The sequence below is a fragment of the Dromiciops gliroides genome, chromosome 5 (assembly GCF_019393635.1).
Source record: "Dromiciops gliroides isolate mDroGli1 chromosome 5, mDroGli1.pri, whole genome shotgun sequence".
Taxonomy (NCBI): Eukaryota; Metazoa; Chordata; class Mammalia; order Microbiotheria; family Microbiotheriidae; genus Dromiciops; species Dromiciops gliroides.
In genome coordinates this window covers 235161011-235187143 of record NC_057865.1, presented here as the reverse complement: position 1 = coordinate 235187143, position 26133 = coordinate 235161011, and the positions used below count along the sequence as shown (strand labels likewise).

Below are 26133 nucleotides of genomic sequence, written 5' to 3'. Positions count from 1 at the left end.
TCTCTTTACAGTTGCTTTTGTTTCTCTCCACGTTCTTTGAAACTTTTTTTTTTTTTTAACTTGAAGGCCTGACTGAAGTGATATCTGGACACCCTCCATATTTCCCTTGCCCACCCCAAGGATTTGCATGAATGTATGACTGTTAACTGTATCCATGCCCTTCCTCGTTCTCTCTGGTTCAGTTGCCCTTTTCTACCCCATGTGTATATATACTGTTAGGATTATACTATTTTTAACTTATTCTAAATTGTAAACTTAACTTCAGCTGGTTAGATCACACTGTTATTCTAAAAATCTGTGCCAAAGGTAAGTCCATTACAACCTAGTCACTTAGGCATTTGAAGCTTAAAACAACTAAGCTATTAACAGACTTTCTGTACTAAATTAAGCCTAGTTTGGAAAACATCAGATTTTCCCATAATTTGACTTGGCTTTCAAGGCCACTTTGTGAAATATTTTCTTAATCATGACACAAAATTTATGGTATTAAACTCAAGCTTTGACTTTTATCCTGAAGACTATGGGATGTGGGGAAGAAAGGCTATCTCTGGAGGTACTGTTTACTTAAAGAGCAAAGTCACAAGTAGAATAAGGGAGAAAGAAAGGCATTCCTTTACCCGCCCTAATTAAAATTGGCCCATTGTTATCTAAGATACAATTTCTTTAAACGTCTAAGGTGCAAAGATTCTGATTGTCATAGGAAAGCCTGTCTTAGGTGAGCCTTGTCTAAACCTTGTCAAATGTGGGTTTTGTCATTTTATTAGTTTTGCTTAAGAGTTGAGCATAAAGAAATCAATTTGGGGGCAGTTAGGTGGCGCAGTGGATAAAGCACCAGCCCTGGATTCAGGAGGACCTGAGTTCAAATCCAGCCTCAGACACTTGACACTAGCTGTGTGACCCTGGGCAAGTCACTTAACCCTCATTGCCTCGCCAAAAAAAGTTTTTTTTTTTTAAATTAATTATACCTTCACGTCAATCTAGGGAAAATTGAAGTTGTGCCTATTTGTCCATCTATCTGAAGGACAGACTCCACACTTAGCTCAGATGTAGCTCTGCAGATTGTCATGTTGATGTTGAAATAGGATTAAATTTTCTTTGGCTACTTATTGACAATGCCAAGTTATTTATTCTTGTTCTTCATAACTGAGAACTGTCTAATCTTTGTTTTCTTTTTAGTATGGATCTCAGGATGCTGGAGGAGTGGAGCATGTACCTCCTGGGTGGAGTTATTGGTATGCATTGGTAAGTGACTCAAAATAGTCACAATCCTAAGTTTACCTTATAAGGAGAAAATACCCCCCAAAGGTCCTTTAGGCAATTTTGCATCGTGTTCATACTTCTGCAGATTTATTTTTACTTAGCTATGGCACAGGCTGACTTTTCATGTGATTGGTTACTTCTTTATGTACCCTTTTCTTATTTATATTTCCTTTCCTAATCTTCCTATTGTCCCCCAGTCTCATCCAAAAATCAACGTACCTCTCTATGCCACCTACCTACCCCAGCCTTTCTCTTTTCATTGAATTCTGAATAATTTAGGATTTATTTTTCTTAAATCTTAAAAATGGCTCCAGATTTCTATTAAGCTTATAAATCACAATTTCAGAAATATACTTACAGTATTGACTTGGATAACTGCCTGTCCTTTTTACCTAGTAATAAGGAAACCCAATCTAGTTTCAGAAGACTTTCAATTTCTTTGCAAACCTCACAATTTTTTTTAACCCTTTCACAGGAAAAGAATTCTAAGTACTACAATTATACTCTTTCAGTCAATGGGAAGGCAAGGAGGCATGGTGAAAACTACAGTTTGGACTACCTGACAGATGTGCTGGTGAGACACTCCATTGTAGCTTTTGTCCATGATTCAGAATTCTTAGGGTACAGAAAGCCTTTGACCTTTGTTGTTTGTTTGTTTTCTGGGCAGTGAGGGTTAAGTGACTTGCCCAGAGTCACTCAGCTAGTAAGTGTCAAGTGTCTGAAGCTGGATTTGAACTCTGGTCCTCCTGAATCCAGGGCTGGTGCTTATCCACTGCGCCACCTAGCTGCCCCCCTGACCTTTGTTGTTAACTTAGGACGAATAATACTCATGATATAGTCATTTGTTCTGATGTGTAAATAAGGCTTCTAGATGAAATTTAAAATGACACAACTCGGTTTTTATTTTACTTTATTTCATACTTATATTTTTCAAATTGGGAGTATTAATAGTATTTAAGAATAAATTGCATCCTTCTCACCGGAGAAGGATATGTGTGTCCTGAAGCTTTGTCATAAGCCCCCCTGATCAATTTTCATGGGTTCAGTTAACATCTTTGTGCTGAATCCCAGTTCCAGCCCAGTGCTCTGTGCTGAGTTCTAATCTCTCATCTACTTCCTGTTGCACCAATTGGATGACCAACAGGCCTTTCAGACTCGACAGACCTGAAACCTAAGTTAGCTTTTCTGCCAGATTTCTTTATTACTGTTGAGAGCACTGTCCACCCAGCTTGCCATCCTCCGTCCTTCCATTCTGCCTCATCTTCCAGGTCTGGTTCTTGGCCAAGTCTTGCCAAGTATACCGCCATGACCTCTCACATCTGTCGCCTTCTATCTTAATAGAAGGCCGCCTTCCTTCCAGCCCTTAACACCTCTTGTCCACACCATTGTAGTGGCCTCCTGATTGGTCTCCCTGCCTCAGTCTTCCCTCTCCAGCTATTCTTCATCCAGTCACCAAAGTGATATTCCTGAAGTGTAGGTCTGACCACTCTCACTCCTGGTTCAAAAGCTGTACACTATTGCCTCCAGCACAAAATAGAGGCATCTCTGTTAGTAATTTAAAAACCCTTCACTGTGGTTCCAGCCTGCCTTTGCAAGATGATTACACATTAATCTCTCTGTCTCTCTGTGTCTCTCTCTCACACACACACACTCTCTCTCTCTCTCTCTCTCTCTCTCTCTCTCTCTCTCTCTCTCTCTCTCTCCAACCACACCAGCCTACTAACTGTTAGCCACACATGATGCTAGACTTTTCCTTTATACTTCAGTCTTTTGGAATCTCTGGTTTCTCACAAAACTCTACTCAATTACTGCCATCTGTGTGACTCTCCCAAAGTCCCTTCCCTCCCTCCCAAAGCTACCTTGTATTCATTTTGTCATATCCTTACATGTTTATGTTGCTTCTCAGATAGAATGGAAACTCTCTGAAGGTAGGGACTATTTCACCTTTATCTTTGTATGCCCAGTACTCAACATAGTTCCTGGCACATATTGGGGACTTAATAAGTAATTGTTGCTTCACCGGGTCCACATATGCTTATCTCTAGGCATGGACCATTAGATGGTAAACTCCTTGAAGGGTAGAGTTTTGGACTATCCCAAAATCTCTGAACTCTTCTAGTGCTATTCATCCTGTGCTTATTTAGTAGATAGATGACTAATCTGAGAGATGTTACATTTTGCATTTCCAGGCTAATGTCTCTCTGGATTTCTTGGACTACAAGTCAAACTCTGAACCCTTCTTCATGATGATTTCTACTCCAGCACCTCATTCCCCTTGGGTAGCTGCTCCTCAATATCAAAAGAGCTTCCAAAATGTCAGTGCACCAAGAAACAGTAACTTTAACATCCACGGGAAGGTACGGTCTCTATAGCTCTTAAAGCCCTGTTCTTGGTTAAACAATGATTGTAGTGTGCTTGTTAACCTGGTTATTTTTCTTCTAGGCTTTAAAAGGTTAGTATAACTTTGATTCAAAAGCATAGGTCAGGGCTTTGCTATATAGCTCTTTTTTTTTCTTTTCTTTTTTTTTGGCGAGGAAATGAAGGTTAAGTGACTTGCCCAGGGTCACACAGCTAGTATATGTCAAGTGTCTGAGGCTGGATTTGAACTCGGGTCCTCCTGAATTGAGGGCTGGTGCTTTTATAGCTTTTTAAGAGAGTCTGTTCCACGAGCAAGCTAAAGTATTGGGGAAATGTAACTTCCTGAATCCCAAACTACCCAGTGCTCTAGTAAGACAAAGTTCCTTGATCTTCACTCAAGTTATCAGGGTGCCTTAAGTGCTAATGATTTATTCAGTCTGCCACTAATAAGCTAGCTTTATTCCTGGGAGCTTATGACCACTGGGTAACTGGCCAGTATGAGGTATAAACAGAAGAGACAAAAGGGAGGGGAGAAAAGTGAATGGGTGATGTTATTTACTTCCTTTTCCTTGAAGTGAGATGGCAATCAGGAGTGACTTACCCTGTGGCCAAAAGAGAGGATTTGGGTGCCTGATTTAGCAAACTTAATGACACCTTAAATTATGTATTAAAAATTAATTCTTGATCCCTTATTTTTAAAAGGGCTTATGAACATGAATAAGAGTCATGATAAGTAAAAAATTTCAGCTATTTGTCTTGATACTTTTTCACTGAAATCTTTTTCTACTCAGATTCATAAGATTATGGAGAAAATAAATGGTCATTCTTTAAAAATGAAAATAAAAATCCTGGGGTAGTCATTAGAGTGATCCTAAATGGAGTATCCAAGGGGGTTATTTATTTTAGCTAAAATGCAAAAATTGTTGACATTCCCTCTCTCTGCTGTTGTTTGCCATTGGTGGCATTTCTTTGCTGTTAACTTTTTTTCTTACTTTTAGAACAAGCATTGGCTAATTAGGCAAGCCAAGACCCCAATGACTAATTCTTCAATACAGTTTTTAGATGAAGCATTTAGGAAAAGGTAGGCATTACTCCTTTATCTCTACCATGGCAGTGTTTCAGGAACTCCCAAACATTTATTCCCTGTATATTAGCCACTGCAGCTCCTCTGGGTAGTACTGGGGCAAATGGGCATGATCCAATCAATTCATCTGTGGGTGTAAATGGTGTCTCAGAAAAGGGCCATTGTTCAGGCAAACAAGCTATTTAACCCTTGCTTGGCCTGACCCGCGTATTTTGCAGAATTACTAGACTCTCTGACTTATTATGTGGTCAGTTTTAAGATTTCTGGGTCACAAGTAGTATCCCATAGCCACATAGTCCCTGTCTTGAAGGAAAACCCACCTGTTAGGAAATTTAAGTGGCTTTTGTAAAGGCTCCACACTATGTGTGCCCTTAGAATTTTGAATTTTTCAATGTGTAACTCAAGCAAAACAAAAACAGGATGAATGTAAAGAACACTAATTTTTTTTATTCCAGAAATATTTTAGAGTATAGTATGACATAATATGAGAATGTTATAATTATTTCTATATTCGTCTGTGTTCATTGAATTACTCTCTATCCCCATAACTCCCCCCTCTCCCTTCTAAGAGAACATCTTAAATGATGCCAAATGATTGTAAAAGCCTGTTTTAAATTAAAATAGTTCATGGTTTAATAAAACATCTGAAATTCAGTAAAGCATTTAAAATTAGAATTAACTGATTTAGAAAAATAGTACAGAACAGCAATCTGTTTTTAAAATTTAGTCAAAAATATTGATACTCAGATCAATGCATTTAATCAAAAATATTGATAGTCTTAAATCAGTGATAACTAAAAATATTACCTCATTAATTATCTTCAAATTCAGGTGGCAAACTCTGCTCTCAGTTGATGACCTAGTAGAGAAATTGGTAAGGAGGCTGGATTTCCTTGGGGAGCTAAATGACACCTTCATGTTTTATACATCAGACAATGGCTATCATACAGGTAAGGGACTGATTTGGTCTCTCATCATTGTGTTTCTCTAATCATTTGTCAAGTCATGTATCAAGCTCTGAGGAAGCCTGCCTCACCTTTAAAGGTGGAATGACAAGAGGTTCAGAGAAAAAAATAATAAGAGTTAATTGTACTAAGTGCAACAACAACTCCAAGGAAGAAAGGATCCTTGTAGAAGTAGTCTAGTGAGCTTTGTAAAGGGTAAAGAGGACATTGAAGGGTAGTTAGGATTTAGAGAGACCTTGGAAAGGCATTCTAATCGGAGCATGGGGGGGGGGGGGAGATAGTCTCTTTGGCAGAAACTGTCTTCATTGTAAAGCTTTAGGTGAATCACTGAAATAAACAAGTTTTGATACTAAAACAGCAGCATGAATCATTTTTACCTTTCCCTCTTGCCATCCCCCCTCCCCAAATGCACTTTTAGATAGATCAAAGGAAAGGAAGAAGACTGACTCATCTAAAACATTTCTATTCAGATAGTGTCTGAGACTGTCTTTGCTATTGTCATGTGCATATAAGAGATCCTTTGGGATGGATAAAGGAGATGGGCCATGCTGTGAATCTAGGATTTCAGGTGTCAATCATTTATATTCTCTTAACTGCACTCTTCCAATTTCCTCATATGAAAAATGGGAATGATAACCACACCTACCTCAAAGGTTGTTGTGAGAATCAAATGAGATAATAATTGTAAAGCACTTAGCACAGTGCATGGACCATAACAAGCAGTATAGAAATGTTTGCTATAGTTGTTGTTACCGTGCTATGGAAAATGCAGAGTAAGAAATTGTCTCTATTCATTTTAATGCAGCAGACCCAAACTTGGCTTATCCTTTATATAAATCACAAGTGATCTAGGGTAGATAGAATAAGACTTTCTCTTCTCTTAAATGAATGAAATCATGTACAGCCAGGGTTTTTGAGGCATCTGTCTCACATGTGTTTCTGTCTTCCAGGGCAGTTCTCCTTGCCTATCGACAAGCGACAGCTGTATGAGTTTGATATTAAAGTTCCATTACTGGTTCGAGGTCCTGGGATCAAAGCAAATCAGACAAATCAGGTGAGATGATGAGCCTCAGAAAAGGCTCATTCCACACAAATGGTCCGTGCAGAGTAGCTATGTCCTGGGACCTGAGTTACACCATGTTCATCAGTTCATGCTTATGACCTACGGCTTAGGTGTCCCCCCTCCTTTCGGAGGTTTTATTATATCTCCAGAATTAGCATTCTTGGCACACACATTGAGTCTTCGTGGCTAATGGTTTTCTTTTATAGTAGCAGAATGGTCCTATCCCAATTTTTTAAACTACTTTTTCCCTTTGCGTGCAGCCTCTTCAGGCTTACTACCCTATACTCTTCAGATAGCTAAAGGCAAGCAAGTTCTCCGTAAAATAAATCTAATATACTTTGTAATTGAGTACTTCATGTTAGTTGACAGGATATATTGGAAAGCCCACATCATCTGAAACTTCCATTAATTTTTCTTACTATGCCAAGATGTTAAGCTGAAAGAAAACTTTAATTTGCCAGAATTTCCAAAATTGATTCAAAAATCGTCTTGAGTATTACACAGCTCTAGTTAACCTTTTGAGTTTTCAATAAAATGCTATCCTTTCACTTGTTTGTTATCAGTCCACTTTTCGTCTTCAGCTGCTTTTCTCTCTCAAGAGAAAAAGTGGCTTTCATAACATGTATAAATGTGAATTTGTCTTATAAGTTCTGCAATTATAAACTAAACATAACTGAGTAAAAGGCCCCTTTTAGTCCCAAGTCATTGGGTCACCCAAATCTGTTTGTTGTGGTAGTGGTTTAATTTGTAAAGTTGGTAATCCATCCAGTCTTGTCACTATGCAGTGAGTATTTAGTATTTGGAGCTGACTAGATCATTTTAACATATGTATTTCCATGAACAGGAGAACTGACTACCATAGAAACTTCTTGAACCAAGAGAAGGAGGATATGGTGAAATATCTAAGATGTTTGTTAGCAGAATAAACTTTTTTGGAGGGTGGGTGGGGCAATGAGAGTTAAGTGACTTGCCCAGGGTCACACAGCTAGTGTCAAGTGTCTGAGGTTGGATTTGAATTCAGGTCCTGAATCCAGGGCTGGTGCTCTATCTACTACCCCACCTAGCTGCCCACACAGAATAAACTTTTAATAGGGACTCTTCATTTGGCAATACAAAATATTAATAAAATTGAGTCAGTTCAGCAAAGCTCAGCTCTTGTAAGCCAATCAAATCTGAAGAATTTCCTTCAGCAAATAAATGCTAGTGAGACAAAGCCTGTGCACCGGAGCCTGCTGTCCTTCAAAGCTTTTTTTCAGTGGTTTCTTTCAGACTTCCTCTGTGAAGTCTGACCCTAGTTAGGTCTTGGGAGAGAACAGGTTGAAGGAGAGAGAACGAGGTGCCTGACTTTTATGAGAGAAATAAAGGCAGAGTTGGGGGAGAACAGGGCAAGGAGGTTTATCCAGTTTGACCGGGACACAGAAAGAAGCCCAAGTCAAAAAGGTTATTAATTCCTCTAGTATTTGAACTTTTGTCATCCTTCTTAAAAGAAGTTGGGGACACGGAAAAGGGTGGTTGGGTTTTGCAATAGAATGGTAATTGGTGAAATTGGATGGAATTTTCAGTCAAGTATGAAGTTTTTCAAAGTAAGTTGGACTTGTAGCTTAGATCCATTTTAAGCCAAACGGTCCACTCTCTTGGGTGGCTCCTGGCACAGGAGTTGGGCATCTCTTACATAGTAGAGATACTATGGAAGTCCTGGTGGCCTGATTCAGGCTGAAGGTTTGAGGAGTCTGGAAAGGAGCAACATCCTTTTATCCAGGGAAAGTTCTGGCACTACAGCCAGCCTGGCATGATGAGGCAGAGCTTTGGCATTTGTGCCATCATGTCAGCAGGCATCTGTTAAGTGCTCTTACTATGTGCTTGGAAATGTAATGTAAATACCAAGTTGTCATGATATTCTACAGGTCTGAGCCACTAACTAGCTCTTAGCGTGTCAGCCCCTGTAAGTATGCAGTGGCCTTGGGGGTTTTTGTTTTTTTTCTTTATTGGGGGGGAGAGATCATAAAATTTAGATGCTTCTAAAAGGGAACTTTAGATTATCTTAATAAGGAAACTGAGGCCCAGAAAAATGAAATGACATACTCATAGTCTTGGGGTAGTAGTAGCAGTAGTAAAGAAGCAGTAAATAACAGAGCCAGAATTTAAAGCCAGGGCTCTTTCTGTTCTGTTTGCAGATTTTAAATCCAGTATAAGAATAATATTTAGCCAAAATTTTTCTCCAGCTTATAGTTATTTGTTGTAAGAAATCATTGTTGGGGGAAAAAATAAGATACTATTAATTTTTTTTTTAATTACAAAAAAAAAAGAAATCACGTTAACTATGGTGGGGAAGGGGAATGGATTTGAGTAAGATTAAGATTAGGTACTTAAGTGTTTGTTGAATAAACCAGACTGTGCTAGGGTCTAGAAATACAAAGACAGAAGAAAAGTTGTCAGGTTTCCAGTTTGATGGGAAAGCGGGGCCGGGGGCTGCATTGAGCTGTGACATTTATACAAGTGGTTAACTGGGACAAAGGAAAACCAGAAAAAGTACCACAAGAAATTGGGAGGAGTTAACTTTGCTGGTGTGGGGGTGGTTTTTCTCAAGTTGAGGGGAATAGAATGGGGTTGGGAGGGCTTTGAAGGAGCCCCTTCTAAACAAGGAATACAGTGTGAGAAGCAGCACCGAAACAGGGCAGAAGGTAGAATACGTGAAGGGGAGTAGTGTGAAGTGCCAGCCAGTTGGAGCCAGATTGAAGGGGCCTTGTATGTGGACCAAGAGTCAGTGAAGTGAAGGATGGAGGGCACTGAGTTCTTCCTTAAGAAATTTGCTCTGGCAGTGGTATGGAAGATGAATTGGAGAGAATGCCCAGCCGGACATCAGCCAAAAATAAACTGAAGTAAAGGAGGACAAGGAGAGGTACCATCTTCTCTAGGGGTGCTCCAGAGGTTGGAGTTGAGTTGTACAGATAAAGATTGGATTTGGTTCTTGGAGGGGAGGCTCCGTTCTCTTCACCAGGGATGGGAGGGGATGTCAGTGTTGGGGTAGTAACTGGTTAAACAAAAATGCTTCCTGGTTGTTCCACTCACTTGAATTCTCGGCACTAGAGCCCATGATGTGTTCCTGTCTGGGAACTTGAGGTGGCCTTGTGAATGCTTTACTATTCCCTCTATTTCCTTGTTCCTTCAGCAAATATTTGACTTTAATTCTCCCAAAATAACCACTTCTATATGACTGCATCTGTGTCTGGGGATTTCGAAAGACCCTTTATTTCATTAGTTCTGAACTTAAATGCTTAGGGTTTTTTCCTTCAAACTGTTTGTCAGGGCATGATTTTGTTTTTGTTTTTTGTGGGGCAATGAGGGTTAAGTGGTTTGCCCAAGGTCACACAGCTAGTAAGTGTCAGGTGTCTGAAGCTAGATTTGAACTCAGGTCCTCCTGAATCCAGAGCTGGTGCTTTTTATCCACTGTGCCACCTAGCTGCGCCCCAGGCATGGTTTATAGAGGAAAGATTTTCCTTTTCTCCAGAACCTTTTCTTATCCTTACCTGTAGAAAATTATTAAATTTACACTTAGCTCTACCTTCCAGAGTCTAGAGGCTTTTGTTTGTCTTCCTTAAATTATTAATTAGAATACCAGTGATTATGTTCAGTCTCACTGTATCTTGCTTAATACCAACAACAGTCCTTGAGGTCTGTACCTTTAGCATTAAAAGTGGTATCTAAGCTCTGGTTCAGTTTCCTTCCCCCACAAATGTGGGTAAGTGATTAAGCTGTGGTAATGTAGATAAGTCACAGACCCAGTCTTAAGTGATCCCTAAGGCCTCTTGTAGTTCTGGAGCCTATGATTTCATGACTCCTAGTCTTGATCTTTCTATTATGCCACATTGTTTATTCTAATTCTTGGCCTATTTAAGAAGTCCCTGCTAACTATTTTCACCTAGCTAGATCCAAATTAATGTGAATAATATATTCCCCTGAAGTGGTCACTTTTTTTTTTTACTTTACACTGAATATTTCTATTCCTAATGCATTCAAGCACTTAAAGTGATCAATCATTCTAACTGATTGAGACCTAGCTGTATATTGGAAGTGGGGTTGATTAGAGGTAAATCTGACCATCTTATTAGTTTGTAACAGGGAGCAACAACATGGAAAGATGATTTAAAATTTGAATTTTCACTGTAGTTATTTGGAAAAAAAAATTCAGTTCCTTTGGTCGTCTGTAATTTGGTATAAATTTTATATTATGAGTTTCTACCCAGCCATTTATGTTGAATCAAAGTTTTGACTAAATTGACACTCTTAAGTGCTAAGCTGTAACTTTCCATTTCCTTCTTTTCTTTTTTTTTTAAGTTTTTCTTTTTTCTTTTTCTTTTTTTAAATTTTATTTTGGGTGGGGCAATAAGGGTTAAGTGACTTGCCCAGGGTCACAACAACTAGTAAGCATCAAGGGTCTGAGGCCAGATTTGAACTCAGATCCTCCTGAATCCAGGGCTGGTGCTCTATTCACTACACCACCTAGCTGCCCCCCTACTTTTCTTAAAGTGTCCTCTGATCAAATATCAAGTACCTGTCTCTTACTCTTTCCAGCCTCTGTTTTTGTCAACATTGTACAAACTCACTGGCAGAATGAGGGGTGGCAGAGCAAAAAGTCACAAGACTTCCAGGTTGTGATCTCCACGTGCTCTAGGTCTTCCTGTTTTTCTCCTTCCTTCTCTTCTCTCATTTCTTCTTTTTCTTGCTGTGCTCACAGAAAGTACTTAACTCAGCTCCACTGGTGTTGCCAATTCTGCTAAGGGAAAGCCATTGCTGTTCAGCTTCTAAGTCCTTTCTGAAAAGGACATTGGTCCTAATTCTGTAATTGCCTCTTAAATTCAGTAGTCATCTCTCTTCCCTGCCTCAAACCCCATGAAGTTATGACATCTTTGATATCAGAATTGCCCTTTATATGCTGTCCTACTTTAAGCATGGCATTTACACCTGAAAACTGGGTATAAATGTGTGTTGATTGATGTCACTATGAGTCTAAAAAATAATCAAAAGTAACCCAAAACCAAAGAACTTGTAGCTATTTTTGAAAGCAGAAGCTGAAAGTGTTAGTGAACCGTAGTAGGGGCAAGTCCTGCTGATATTACCCAGGAGATAGAGAAGACAGGCTTTGTTTCTTGTTGCTGCTGTTTAAACTGAGCTTAACTACTAGCCTAGCTAACCCTTGAAGCTGTTGAATATTTTATTTTTTAGTTTCTCAGGTGCCTTGGATAACATCTCCCTTTTGTTGTGTGTGTGCTAGGAGATGCTAATTTCCAGTCTCACTAGATTTGAACCCATGAAATGGCACTTGTGTTCCTGTAGAACAAAGCTTCTTAAACTGTGGGTTGGATATGGGGTTGCAGCAATTAAAGGTTATGTGTACCTATTTTATAGATATAGATATATAGATAAAGATATATGTCCAGGGTTGTATAAAAATCTCTTGGGCACAAAGAAGTCATGAGTGAAAAAAGCTCAGGAAACCCCACTCTAGAAAACACCACAGCTTTGAGTCAAGTGAAAATGTGATGCCTAATGAATAGAGCCGTAAACACTGGCCTTTGTTCACATCCTTGCCTTTATTCCCTTAAGTTTAGAAAATAAAAGTGGTAGGGGAGACATGTTTCCAGAAAATTCTCTTTAGCAGCTGCTCTGGCTTTCTACCTAGAGGTAGAAAACTGTTCTTTCCTTTCAGAACCTAATAAACTATTTACTTTGATCATGTTCTTTATCTACTGTTTGTTAACAATTTTTCTCAAACTTAGCAGTGTCTAAGGTTCGTATTTGGGGCCCAGTCCTGTGTTAGCTGCTATGGGAAAGGAAATGTGTGCAGTAGATATTCTTGAAGAGCTTACAAAATTAGCTGGAGCAACAAAGCAATGATTACATAGCAAAGCTTACCTGCACAATTGAGTGTTGTTCCCTTCACTAGTTACTTTGAGAGCTTTGCTCTTATTCTAATGCTTCCAGTGCTTAAACTATTTTTTGAATTCCCTTACTGAAATTCCTTTCAAAGCTTATCACATTACTTTATTAGCCTTGATTTTGGTAGACTTTTTAAAAATTTCTTTTTTTAAAAAATAGTGTCATTTGGAACCAGCTGCAGTTGATACTGGATCCAATGAAGGGGGGGGGGGTGTACCTTCCCTGCCCCAAAGTATCACTTTTAAATTGGTTCTAGGAATGTTGTGAGCAGTGAAAGTCTTAGATTGTCTTCCAAGAAGACTACTTTTGGGGAAATGCAGTCTCATTTTTACTTCCCTTATACTCAGATAATTAAAACAAAAGTAACTAGGTGGTAATGTAATATAAGCATCGATGTGCAAGGAGTGCTTCTTGTGGATCGCTGAGCATGTATTTGGGCACAATACCAGACCTGCTGTGTCCTAGACTTGCTTTTCTTTTCTCACCCATAGATGCTCATCTCCAACATTGACTTGGGTCCCACTATTTTGGACATTGCAGGCTATGACTTGAACAAGACTCAAATGGATGGAAGGTCCCTGTTACCCATCTTGGTAAGTTTAGCATTTTCCTGAGGGTGATTATGAATACATAATAATTGATCTGCACGTCCCTAAGTACCAAGCCCTTTTATCCCCTGCCTGTATTTTCCCCACAGAGGTTCCCGTAGTAAAACTTAACAGACAATTTTAACATATTTCTCTTTACAACAGATAGAAAAGTTATAGAGCCATATGTGTCCTCTGACTCCAGTATTTCAGAGACCTAAGATTTCACTGGACAGGGACTTTCTCCAAAAGGCAGCCTCTTCTGGGTCAATAGACTAGATGGTCTTTGAATTGCTGTGGCCACCCTTCTGGTGAGGATCTTTTCTAAATTTAATTAATCTGGATGTTCGACAAGTCATTTGCCAGGCCTTTAGTCAGCATTGTGCTTCCATTCCTTAACAATAAGCAACTGACATTGGGCTTTGAGATTTTCAGAGTGCTTTGCATTCATTATGTCAACCGTTAGAAGAGGATTTAAGTGGGGGTTGCTTTTAAAAATAGCTAATTAGGGGCAGCTAGGTGGCACAGTGGATAGAGCACTGGCCCTGGAGTCAGGAGTACCTGAGTTCAAATCCGGCCTCAGACACTTAACACTTACTAGCTGTGTGACCCTGGGCAAGTCACTTAACCCCAATTGCCTCACTAAAAAAAAAAAAAAAAGAATAGCTAATTAAAAGAGCTATCATTTATATGGTGCTTTAAGGTTAACAAATCACTTTAACAAGTATTATGTCATTTGATCCTCACAACTGCCCTAGTAGGTAGGTACTATTAACTCTCTTTTATAGATGAAGAAACTGAGGCAGGTTGAAGTTAAATGACTGGTTCATTGTGTCACCTGTTTAGCTGCTTCCATTTTAATTTGTTATCTAGAATGCCTCAATATTCCTAACCTTCTCTGAGGTTTGGGGGCAACTTGGTATGGTAGGTAGACTACTGGGCTTAGAGACAATGCTTTAAAGCCCATCTGACCTTTAGCATCTGGGTGACCCTGGCCAAGTCACGTATCCTCTTTATGTCTTAGACAATTCCATGGCACCTAAGAAAGGCAAGGACAGGTTGTCATTTGCCTTGGTGGAGGGAAGTGTCTACTCTGAAATCATAGACCTTTTGTATTGTGCATCCTCTAAAGGGGAGGTTCCCTGTGAGTTCGGGGCACCCATTATTTCTTTAGGGATCTGGAAAAGGAACCAGGCTTGAGTGCATAGAGGGGTCAGAGCTATCACCACCTGCCATGTGCTCATTATTCTTCTGGCCCTAAAGCCAGATTGAGTTGGAAGGTTCCTCAGAGTCTGGACCAAATGAGATAATGATTGCGAAGTGCTGAGCACAGTCCCTGGCACATGGTAAGCATTGTATAAATGTTAGTTACTACTATTATTCCAGCCTCAGGTGAGAGAGGGGGCGCTGTGATTCCCAGTCACCCTTTCTATCCTTGAGCAGTCCTGATTGTTAGGAAAACTTCTCCCCCAAGTCCTGATCAGGCCTGAGTCTACCTCGCTGCGCCTGCTCCTGCCCGTGGGGTCCAGAGGAACAGCCCATGGCCAAGGGATTATTTAAAATACACCTCAGAGCTCTTGGATTGCCTCTGGAGCAGTCCCGCACCCCTTCACCGCCAGCCCCCTCCCCCAGCTGCAAGGGAACAGTCTTGCTTCCTCCCGTTAACCCCCCAGAGTTTCCTGGGCTTTTACAAAGCTTTTATTCAAGCAGCCAGACAAGGTAAAGTACTTGAGGAAGCATCAGCATCGTGCTTCTGAGGGGGCTGAGACTTCATTTGGTAGTGCGGCTGTCCATCAATATCCTTTCCAAGTGAACAAGCAAAGAGGCACAGCAGATACTCCTTGTCTAATTCACTTGCCTGCACTTTGTTAAATGGGAAGGTGTTGGGGCAGCTAGGTGGCACAGTGGATAAAGCACTGGCCTTGGATTCCAGAAGACCTGAGTTCAAATCCGGCCTCAGACACTTGACATCAATAGCTGTGTGACCCTGGGCAAGTCACTTAACCCTCATTGCCCCTTAAAACAAACAAAAAAACCAAAACAACCCCCCAAAAAATGGTAAGGTGTTTACATGCACTTTTCCTCTTTGTTTTGTGTGCTCTTTTTTTCTTTAACTTTGGGAAATGTTAGTAGTATTTTTCCTGAATGTCTTTAAATGCTTTTTATTAGTGTAGTGCTCTGATTTGTCTTCCTCATTTGTTCCCTCTCCCCCAAACATGTGCTGAGTCCCTTGAGGGCAGATACCCCATGCTGTGGTTGGCATGCCCCAAATTGTGCTCCACAAACATTTTGATAAATTGTAGCATAGCCTTTGGCTCTGGGACCTTGTTCTCTAGCCAGTCCCTCAATCTCTGTGCTTCCTTGGCTCTTCCTATGACAGGAACATATCTTTTCTGACATCCTGGGACAAAGCTATTGAACGCTCAAGGTACAAGATGCTATGGAAATGCCAGGACTTCTCAGTCATCTTTATGTTGCTCTACAGAGCTCTCAGCCCATGTTACCATCTGCCAATTGGACATTTCACACTGGATGTCCTATAGGTTTCCCAAACTCAGCATGACAGAAACTACCTTGATGTCTTGTTCTAAACCTATCCCTTTTCCTAATTTTCTTTCTGCCTAGAGGACCACCATCCTGGGAGTTACCTACATCTTCAGCTCAGTAACATTCTCATTCAGCTCACACCTCCACTCAGTTGTTCCATCTTGTTGGCTGTACCTTCACAGTATCTAATGTCCATCCCTTTCTCTCCACTCACAGCCATTGCCCTGCTTCAGGCTCTATCTCTCAGCTAAGCTGCTGTCACCTCCTAATTGGTCTTTTTGCTTCCAGTCTTTCCACTCCAAACTAGTCTCTGTGCTCAGCTACTGGCACTTGAGCTGCAGCTCGAGCATGACCATCACCTGTGCCCCCAGTGCTCAAATGCTGGGGACCCCCTATTATCTCTAGTCAAATACAAAGCTCCTTTGTACAGTTTTAAAGATAAAGCCCTTCTTAACCCTTGCAAACCAGCCTTACCCTTCTTCATATGCTCTGAGATCACTAAATTGGGCTTTTTGCTCTTTATTACATACATATTTCATGTGTTCTGCCTTTGCATTGGCTTTCCCTGGGGGCTCGAATGCATTTGTCCCCCACCTCTGCTGCCTAGAATCCTTAGTTTATTTCATAGTTCAACTCAATCAGCACCTCCTGGAGGCTTTTCCTAATTTCTTTCTCCAACTCCCCCCCCCCAAAAAAAATCTCCCCATATTTTCTTTGTATTTTGCATATACTTCTATTTGCTTATTTCCTGTAATAGAATATAAGCTCCTTGAGGACAGGGATTATTTTGTTTTTGTCTTTGTTTACCTGTTACATACCCCGTGCCTAGCATATAGTGAGCACTTAAATGCTTGAGTTACCTTTTTTGTTGTGGTTTGGTTTGGTTTTTTTCTTAACATGGCTTCAAATTTAGTAATTAGAAATTGAGACCATTTAGTCTGGGATCCAAAGCTAATTTTCTGCAGTTGGGTAAATAAATTTGTGTTTCTTTTCCATGATGGACAGTGATTGCTTAACAGAAAACTACTGTGTTTCCTTTTTAGAGAGGGAACAATAATTTGACTTGGAGATCAGATGTCCTGGTGGAATATCAAGGAGAAGGATATAATGGCACCGACCCAACTTGTCCTGCTATGGGCCCTGGAGTCAGTGTAAGCAGAGTCAGCTTAATTTTTCCCCCTTTTGTGTCATTTGAATTTTATTACAAGTGACTTGGCCTAGAAACGTCCCCTGCTGTAACCTTGGATCTGAGATCCAGTTTCCCATTCTGTGCCACAGGACTCCTGGAGAATGTCGAAATGTGATCTTGACCTGTCTTGTGCACACAGCAATGAATCATTTAGTGGTGCTTTTACCCCCCAGTAGTAGCAAGGTGCTCATCTGTCCACACTTAAGAGTGCCCCTCATATCTGAAGGCTGCTCTTTGTGAAAGAACAGAGGGTAGGCATGTCACCTATACCATTGTGCAGAGAACACCAATAGGGCTTAAACCTGTAGCCTTCCTTTGGCATTTGCCCATATCAGCCATCCCTTGCCCGTAATTGTTGGTGGCATCCAGGCATCTAAAATAAATGTCTTTGGAGAAGATAACGTTTTCTGCATTAGGCTATGGTGTTGACTCTGAAAAGTTTAAGCATTCAATACCTTCTTCCCTTTTAATATCAAATCCTTCACTTAAATTATAAAGAACTTAGAATAGTTGGCACTCGCACCTCCCAGTGAGGGAGGGGCTGTGTCAAATGAAAATTTAGATTATGGCAGTTTGGGCATCCAATGGTATCAACTTCTTCCCACTCCAAACCTTTTCTGAGAATTGCTGCTATTGCGCCTTACCTCTCCTTACCTCTCATGTGCCCATTAGATTATAGCCCCTCTGCCTGGGCCAGTGGAGAATTCTGATAACCAGCACTGCTGCCACTTTACTGAAAGCCTCTGTAGACTGCTTGACATCTGGCCCTGTGAGCAAATGGTCACATTTGTTTTTGTTTTTAATCTTCTGACAGCAATGTTTTCCAGACTGCGTGTGTGAAGATGCTTACAACAACACATATGCCTGTGTGAGGACAATGTCCAAGTCATGGAATTTGCAGTATTGTGAATTTGATGATCAAGAGGTAAGACACACTTGTCCCCATCCCTAGTTTGTCTTTTTCCAGTGCATAGGCCCTTGAAACTCAGCCCTGAATCATTTGTAGAATAATTGCAAGAACAGTGTGAATACATGGAGTTCCCTAGGGAAAGTCAACCTACCCAGAAAGATTAGTATGTTAACTTTTTATAAACATCCCAGCCGTGTTTCCCAAAACAAGGTCTTCTGTCCCCAACCTAAATAAAGGGATACCTCGTTATAGGTGAATGAAATACCCCCAGAGTGGTGACATCACGTAATGAAGAGGGAGCTAGAAAGACCTGAGTTCGAGTCCCTCTTCTGACACAAATTGGTTGTGTGACTGAACCTCTTGGCACCCCAGGCAGCTCTATAAATGTGAGATGTAGAGAAGGTGCCAGTTTGCATTTGTGGAAAGAGTTTACTTATCCAAGAGTTCCATTTACCAGCAAAGTCACAGGTCCCATCCCTTCTCTAATTCAGTGTTTGTATTACTAGAACAGTTCCTTCTCCTATTATTACTGTTACACCATCGTTAGAGTAAAGGTGGAGGGCTTCAACTCCATCCTTGGAATTGAAAGGATGTCTTTAGCAGACAGCGATTAGTGCAAACACTAAGAATTCTTCCCTGTGAGTAGCTGATTGTTAGCGTTGTGATCTCCTGCTTTAGGGCTTAGCCTCTTTTATCATGATGTATTTTGATAAATAAAGTCATGTTTTGGCCAATATTTATCACATTCTTCTTAACCGTCATTTCATCCACAAACCTGTCAAGCATTCTGTTGTCTGGATATAGGCCGTATGCCTGAAATATGTGGAAGGAAAACACTAGAACAAAACCATACGAAACATTTACTGTGAAAGTCGGATAGCTGTGTGATACACGTAGTCAGATCAAGTAGGCCCCTGATGAATCCTCAGACCCACATCCTCACAAGAAGAGACCAAGACCCAACCACCACCTTGTACAAAGAAGCGTGAACCAAATCCAGTCTAAGCATGATAAACCAAACAGGTAGCTCGCTCGTAAGCAGAGATCACCCCAAACCAAGATGATTGCTTCAGTCTGGTAGTAGCTACGGAAAACCAACAGAGAGGCGTCTGCTGCCATAACATCAAACATCCCCCTCAGGTTGGGGGAAGTGGGGCTTTCATTTCTGTTTTGTTTTTTCTTTACTCCATATCTTAAATAGATGCATTGTAATGCATTGTAATGAGTAATTTTAGAGATGATCAACCTGAATATGCTGATACTTATAATCCGTATAAGTAACACTATAGCCATCCTATCTGAACAGTTTGGGTCATTTTCTAGCTATGTTATTTGTGAATAAGATATCCATATTTAGTATGGGTTTTTTTCAATTCTCTCTCCCCTTATCTCATAGGTGTTTGTGGAAGTCTATAATCTGACTGCTGACCCACATCAAATTGACAATATTGCGAAAACTATAGATCCGGAGCTCTTAGGGAAAATGAATTACCGGCTAATGATGTTACAGTCTTGTTCTGGACCAACATGCCGTACACCAGGGGTTTTTGATCCAGAGTAAGTTTTTCCTCCTCTTACAATTAATTATGAAATAAATCCTCTGGAAGCATGGCAGCCACAAACGGCCGTGCAGAGCAGTGGGACTCGTGAACCAGCTGGGAGTCACGACCAGCTCTGTTGGTTCCTTTTCAGCCAATCAGTGATGGTCTCTCTGTTTATCTCCCAGGGTTGCTCGAGAAAAGGAGATATCTGTGAAGTGTTATGTATAGCATGATTGTATCGTTACTAGTAAGCCTTTTTGCCATCCTTTTCCCCCTCAAATACCACATTTTGTATAGTTTGCTTATTCTAATGAGACCTTAGAGACCTTTCTTGAGTATTGTGAGGAGTCTGGATATTACTGACTCCCGAATTGTTGGATAAGTGAGCAGGTAAGACGCTTCAGAAAAATAATGGGGCGAGGGTCTAGAATTGCTAGAGAGTAGGCTGTATTACATCTGTGTAACTGCTTGGTGCTTTAAATGATCCGACCTAAACCTAGGTTTTCACCACTAGTATTCTCTCTATTGATGCGTCACAGTCTCCAGAGAGCAGTGAAGACTTATGGGTGGACATGCGTAGCATATTACAAACTGATTTGAACACAATAATTGGTGCATTAGAAAAATAGGGAAGGTATATGAAATGGTCATATATATTAGAGGGGAAAGGTACTGGATGTATAGACCTGCACTAAAGGTACCCATATATTGATCAAGAACCTAGATCAAGATGTTCAGGTGGCTCACTGGCTAGGGCCTTGGACTGGGAGTCAGGAAGACCCGAGTCCAAATCCTCCCACAGACATTTCCTAGCTGTGTGACCCCAGGCAAGGCATTTAACCTCCCGCCTGCCTTCACTTGTGGTTTATTGAGGTAGTCCACCCACCTCTTATACTGAGACTGAGAAGTCCAGAAAAAGATGAAAACGAGGCCTCCATGAGTTCTTTTTTTTGTGTTTTGTTTTTGTTTTTGTTTTTGTTTTTTTGTTTTTGCGGGGCAATGAGGGTTAAGTGACTTGCCCAGGGTCACACAGCTAGTAAGTGTTAAGTGTCTGAGGCCGGATTTGAACTCAGGTACTCCTGAATCCAGGGCCAGTGCTCTATCCACTGTGCCATCTAGCTGCCCCCCATGAGTTCTTTCTAATCCATTGTGGATGATGCTTCTTGCCAGCTAAACTCACATCTCAATTTGGGCAAATTGTTCTCTGGCCTTTATGGCTCTTTGTTCCCTGGCACCTGATACATTGGCATTTGTGATATGGGTAAGTTTCTACCTGCCTTTTTTTTTTTTTTACTTAGTAATTTGGAGTTCAGAAACTTGTTGCTCTTGGAGTTAATGGAATCCAGTGGCCAGCCCCACCTTGTATTCTAAGCTAGTATATTTTCCAGAACATTAGAGCCTGTAGTCACTTTAGAAGTAATCTAGTCAGGGGCAGCTAGGTGGCACAGTGGATAAAGCACTAGCCCTGGATTCAGAAGGACCTGAGTTCACATCAAGCGTCAGACACTTGACCCTTGACTCTTACTAGCATGGTGACCCTGGCAGGTCACTTAACCCTTATTGCGCTGCCAAAAAAAGAAGTAATCTAGTCCAACATTCTCATTTTGTAGTTAGAAAATGTTTAGCAAGCAGTGAAAGCAATTGCCCAAGCTCATACAAGCTAAAGGCTGAACAGGGACTAGGACCCAGTTAGGGTGAGGGGTGATTATTGTAAAATATTGAAGGAGGAATCACACCTTGAGCACAGAGACCTCTTGCTTCTAATTTCTGAAATAACTCCTATTTATATACTGCTTTATAAGGTTTGCATAGAAAAGTCTTGCTCAGCTTACTGACTTTAAAACCAATGCTATCTTGCTGCTTTTATAACAATAGCAAGTGTGAGGGGTAAGTTTCCCTGAGTTATGCATCTGATATCTCTGAAATAAAGAAAGAACCAGGGCAAGATAAGGCCACAAAGAGGCCATTGGTATCATTCTCTGTGAAGGATTTTCAGAAAGACATGGAGAAGAGCAGACTAGAATGAAAGGTCATGGATGGGCTGTGATCCACGCCCCTGGAGGGAATGCACATACCAGAGATCGCTCAAATCCATTCTGACTTTAAATTGTCTCATTTTTATTACATGATATTCGTATAGTAAATTATGTTTTACTTCAAGTTTTTATGAACTATGGTGAGTTTAGATACCATCTATCAAGTCACTAGGGACTAAATTGAAACTTTACTCTCTAGTTTTCTGCTCTTGGTCCTTTGTATACAGACCAATTAAGTGAGAATGCAGCTATAGGAACTCTTTGCTTTCGTTAGGAGGCTCAACCCTCTGCAGAGTAAGCATAACCTTCCCCTGATTAACTGACTTTGAAACTTTCAAATAATTTTCATTCTCAGCATAGCAGTCATTTATCAAACCAGATAAACAGCTGCATGTCTATAGCAACGGATACTTTGGAAACAAATAATTTTTTCCTGGACACTTGCCTCTCTCAGCATTTCATCAGCTGCTATGCTACAGAATCTTGTGTAGAGAACTGGAGAAATCTAACTGCAATAAAGTCGGCAGACTTCCAGCCATTCCATTGCTGGACCTTAATATTGCTCTCGTGAACACTTTCCTACTTGACTCTGTGTCAATGCAGAAGCATCACCTAGACCTATAGTGATGATCCAGGGAATGCCTGGTCTCATTTTCCTTACGTCCCAAATAGCCTCATCTTCTAAGAACACCATTCCTTGTTCCAGGTTCCTGGCATCTTAAATTGTCCGTCTTTATTTGGTGTATCAGAAATCACAAGAGGTGTAACAGGGATGCACATTGACAGTACAGAATCCAATGGTCACAATCTAGTCTCTCCTTTGACAGGTCAAAAGATAAAATATACGACTTTTCCAGGGGCACATAGTCATCAGTCGATTGTGGGTGTCCTGACTCCCTAAGTGTGTTCTTTCTGCCATAGTTATGTTGGGAGTTTTAAAAGAGGACACTAGAAGAATCTCATAACTGGTTTAAATGTTCACCTTTATGTGTTATTAGTGTGAAACATTAGACTGTGCTTGAAGTTCTTTTAAGAATCTGATTTTTTTTTCACAGAATTGGGCCTTTATAGGATTTTGGGAAAATAAGACGAAAATTAATAGTCCCAAGCATTTATTATGTATATCTTACATGGTCTTCTCATCACATTTATTTTCTTAATGTTCTCCCCTCACAGTCCTTCATCCTCTTACTGTCATTTCTAGTTATTTCTTTATCTGCATCCTTTCAGCAAATCATATCCAGCTTATAAAGAGTTTTTGATGATGCATTCATTGCCTTTGCAGGTTCATTAGATTTTTCTGTGTGTCTAGAGGAGTCAGTCCTTAGTTAATTACTTTCCAAGTCAAGGACTGCTTCTTCCATTGGGCACCTATTACTGTCTCCTTGGAGTAAGAACAAAAGTTCTAATGGGTAACTAACTAGAGTTGATACCTTTTTCCCTCTCTATCTTCATTCAGGTATAGTTTGGACCCACGTCTCATGTTCAACAATTACGGTGGGCAGTATCAGGACTCGAAGGTTTTTAAAAATCATCTCTGGAGTAACCTTTCCTAGCCTACACAGTTGGATTCCTCTCTGCATTTCTCTCCTGGAGTGGACTATAGTGGATCTCTCTCCAAATCGTCGAGACATGCCTGGAAGAGCTTCTGGACTGGCTTCTCATTTTAAATCCTTTTTGGGGGAAAGAAACTCAATCAGCTGACTTCCTTGTGCAATATGCTTTAAAAACTGTGAACTCCAATTCCCACCACAGCTGGAGGTGGCCAAACTGTGATCCATTTACTCACATTTTGGGGTTTTGCATACTTTTATAACCCAGAGTTCCTGTGATAACCTGTGGTTCGGTAACCGAATAACATCTAAAGAATGAGTTTACAAATGAATTTAGATAAATTATTTCCGTTTTTGCCCTTGTTGGTACAGAAGTTAAACCCTGCATATCCCTCTTGCAGTATTTCAAATTTTTAGTGTTTTCATATAAGAAATGCCAACATAGAATTCTGATGACCATAATATGACTCGTGATCTGAATTGAACAAGTGCCATAGTCTTTCGACTATAAGCAATATCACTAACTTTCGTATCATGAGTGTGGCAGCATCCCAGACTTCATAGACCAGTCCTTTCCTGTTTTGGTTTGTTTTGGTTTTTTTAAAATATTGGACTGATACTTTAGACATCCTCCCTAGAAAAAGATTGTCTTAATTCAGCTGCAAATTTTCATTTTAAAAAAAAAAAACAAAACCCTAATTCACTTGGCTGGTATTTTAAAGGTGACCTCTCTTGGAGCTGCTGATAAATAAAACCAGATGCTGCTTATAAAGTTTATGATGAACAGTCCCTGACTGTGCCCCAAAAACAAGCTTGTTTTCCCCAGAAAGAAATGAGTGTCCTCCTCCCTGTGATATTGAGAAGTGACACATGGCAGGGCACTGATAAGAGGTCTCACTTGAGCGCCTGCTTTTGGAAGCTTAGTCTTAAATTGACAGATTGGAGTACCACCCTTTCAACTAAATACCTGCCAAGTAGTTGGCTCTTAAGCCAGTCTTGACTTTGGGGGTTTGGCTCCTGTGTCAAGTTGCAGGCGTTTTTCAAATCTTGCAAGAAACTGTGTGTTCCCATTGCCCACACTTCTCCTCCAGTGGTTGACTGAAAAGTAGAAATAATTCTGTCCCTTTCCTCTCTAAGATCATTAAATACTCTAGAATCGTAAGAAGCTTCTGTGGTTTAACCCTGGTCCGTATATTGGAGGAAGACTAATATTTTTCCCTGTCTCACTGTTGAGAAAAACTAACAGTTTCCTACTTTGAGGGATCTTAACGCCATGCAGTATTGATAATCTAACTTACTTCTAAAATAGAAAAAGTTTATAGAAGGGCAGGCAGAAGGAATATGTGGTTTGTAATGGACTGACTTGTCTCAGGCAAAAAAAAAATTATTTTTAGCTTTATTTAGGGTTGTACACAAAGCTTTAATAAGTATCTTGTTTTTTCACCAGTAGTCAGATAGCAATTCTGGGTTAGTAGCCATAGGATTTATTCTTTTACATGATTCCTGTTTCATGTGGGATTTTTGATTTAGATATGTAATTCAGATTAACCTCTGCATGTTATACCTGTGGAAAAACCCATAGCAACATGAGGAGATGTATAGTTAGTGTCAAAAAGCCATTCTTTAAATTGAAATGGCATAAGACAAACCGGGATGTCTAGCATGGGGGTTGACTTTTTTTTTCTTTTACATTGTTTGATTCTTTACAAGGGTGAAATAACATAAGCAAACTGATTCTCATCTAACACAGTATACTTACTGATAAAAATAAATACTACCATTTTTCCTGAGTAAAAAGAAATGTATTTTCCCATTTAGTCACTGAGAAAGTCCCCTTACTCAAGTTTCCAAGTACAGGCACTAGAGACACAAAAACATTATAAAGCCAACTAGCTATGTGGTATTACTGCCCCATTCCCTCAATGTTCAGGTGATGGTTGGAGGAAGCTCAATGGCTTCTCTGCTTTGCCTTTCCATCTCCCAAGAATTGTTCATTGGCTCTCCATCTTTTGTAAAAATTGTGCAAAGGAGACTTTTGTTTGTTTTGGAGAGTTTGGGGGTAGTTCTGACAGTTCTAAAATCTGGTCCCATATCCAAGGGAAAAGTAGGCTTGATCTCCCACAGATGGTTATTCTCCACCACTTGTTGACCCTTCTTGTGGCTGGAGTATTTGTGCTACTTTTTTCTTCAGATGACCATGTCCTTTCTGCACCTTTTATTACACAAGAGCCATGTAACTGTTAAGATGGATAGAGGCCTTGCCTTATGGACCTTCCTTTAGGAAGCTGTCTCTCACCATCAAGTCATCTGTCAAATTCAGACACTTTACATGTTCACTTAAGACTACAAAACAGCAGATAAAAAGTAATGAGAGAACCTTGGCAACAACGGGTGTCACTTAGCAAGTGGGGGAAAAGAAACTTTTCAGTATGTTACAACTTGTCACATTGTAGGGTGGGACCTATAAGAAAAAAAGTAAGGCTTTAACACCACTTTGCCGGAATTTACACTGGAAGGCTGTCTTGGTTAAGCAAACCACCAAAGCAAATGCTCGTGTTTTGTACTTTGCTTATAAAGCTACTGAGGTACAGCCATGTTGTTTGTTTTGTCTTCTTAACCATCCCCCTGCTTTGTATCATTTCATATGATTTAGAAAGTGCCCTTCCAAGGACCCTGTTCACTGCTGCACTTTTCAATGAATTAAACTGTGTCTAATGGAAAAAGAGACCTTGTTTTTGTGTGTCTTATTCTGCATATGCTATTCTAGAATACAGAATGACTAAACCCATGTTCTGGTTTAAGAGATGGATATCATATAAAATGTTTTAAATGGGCAACTACCCTCATAGCTGAGACTTTCTATAAAATTCTGTCAAAAGGCAACACCCATTGTGCCTTGAATTAATTTTTCCTATAATCTTGTTTCTGTGAGACGACTATCCATTTCAATTCTAGGCAGCAATAGATCTGAGGAATGGTGCCGATAACAGACAAGTCTATCCTCTCTAACCAAATTTTAAACAATACAGTTGATAGTAAAAGTTGGCCCACTTTTGCATGATGTAACACAGAGGGTTGCAATTCACTAGGGGCCAATTGCAGC

General features: G+C 40.2%; 1 protein-coding gene across 1 annotated transcript in view; it reads left to right on the top strand.

Moving 5' to 3' along the window:
- Window positions 1-25753, top strand: part of GNS (glucosamine (N-acetyl)-6-sulfatase) — a 31033-nt gene extending 5280 nt beyond the window's left edge. The window contains 12 exon segments of the mRNA XM_043966556.1: window positions 1177-1242; window positions 1736-1834; window positions 3450-3617; window positions 4617-4699; window positions 5534-5652; window positions 6618-6721; window positions 13159-13260; window positions 16845-16952; window positions 17805-17915; window positions 19297-19457; window positions 22937-22976; window positions 22978-25753. Coding sequence (XP_043822491.1) covers window positions 1177-1242; window positions 1736-1834; window positions 3450-3617; window positions 4617-4699; window positions 5534-5652; window positions 6618-6721; window positions 13159-13260; window positions 16845-16952; window positions 17805-17915; window positions 19297-19457; window positions 22937-22976; window positions 22978-23181 — 1365 coding nt within the window. The 3' untranslated portion in view covers window positions 23182-25753.
- Window positions 25754-26133: the final 380 nt, after the last annotated feature.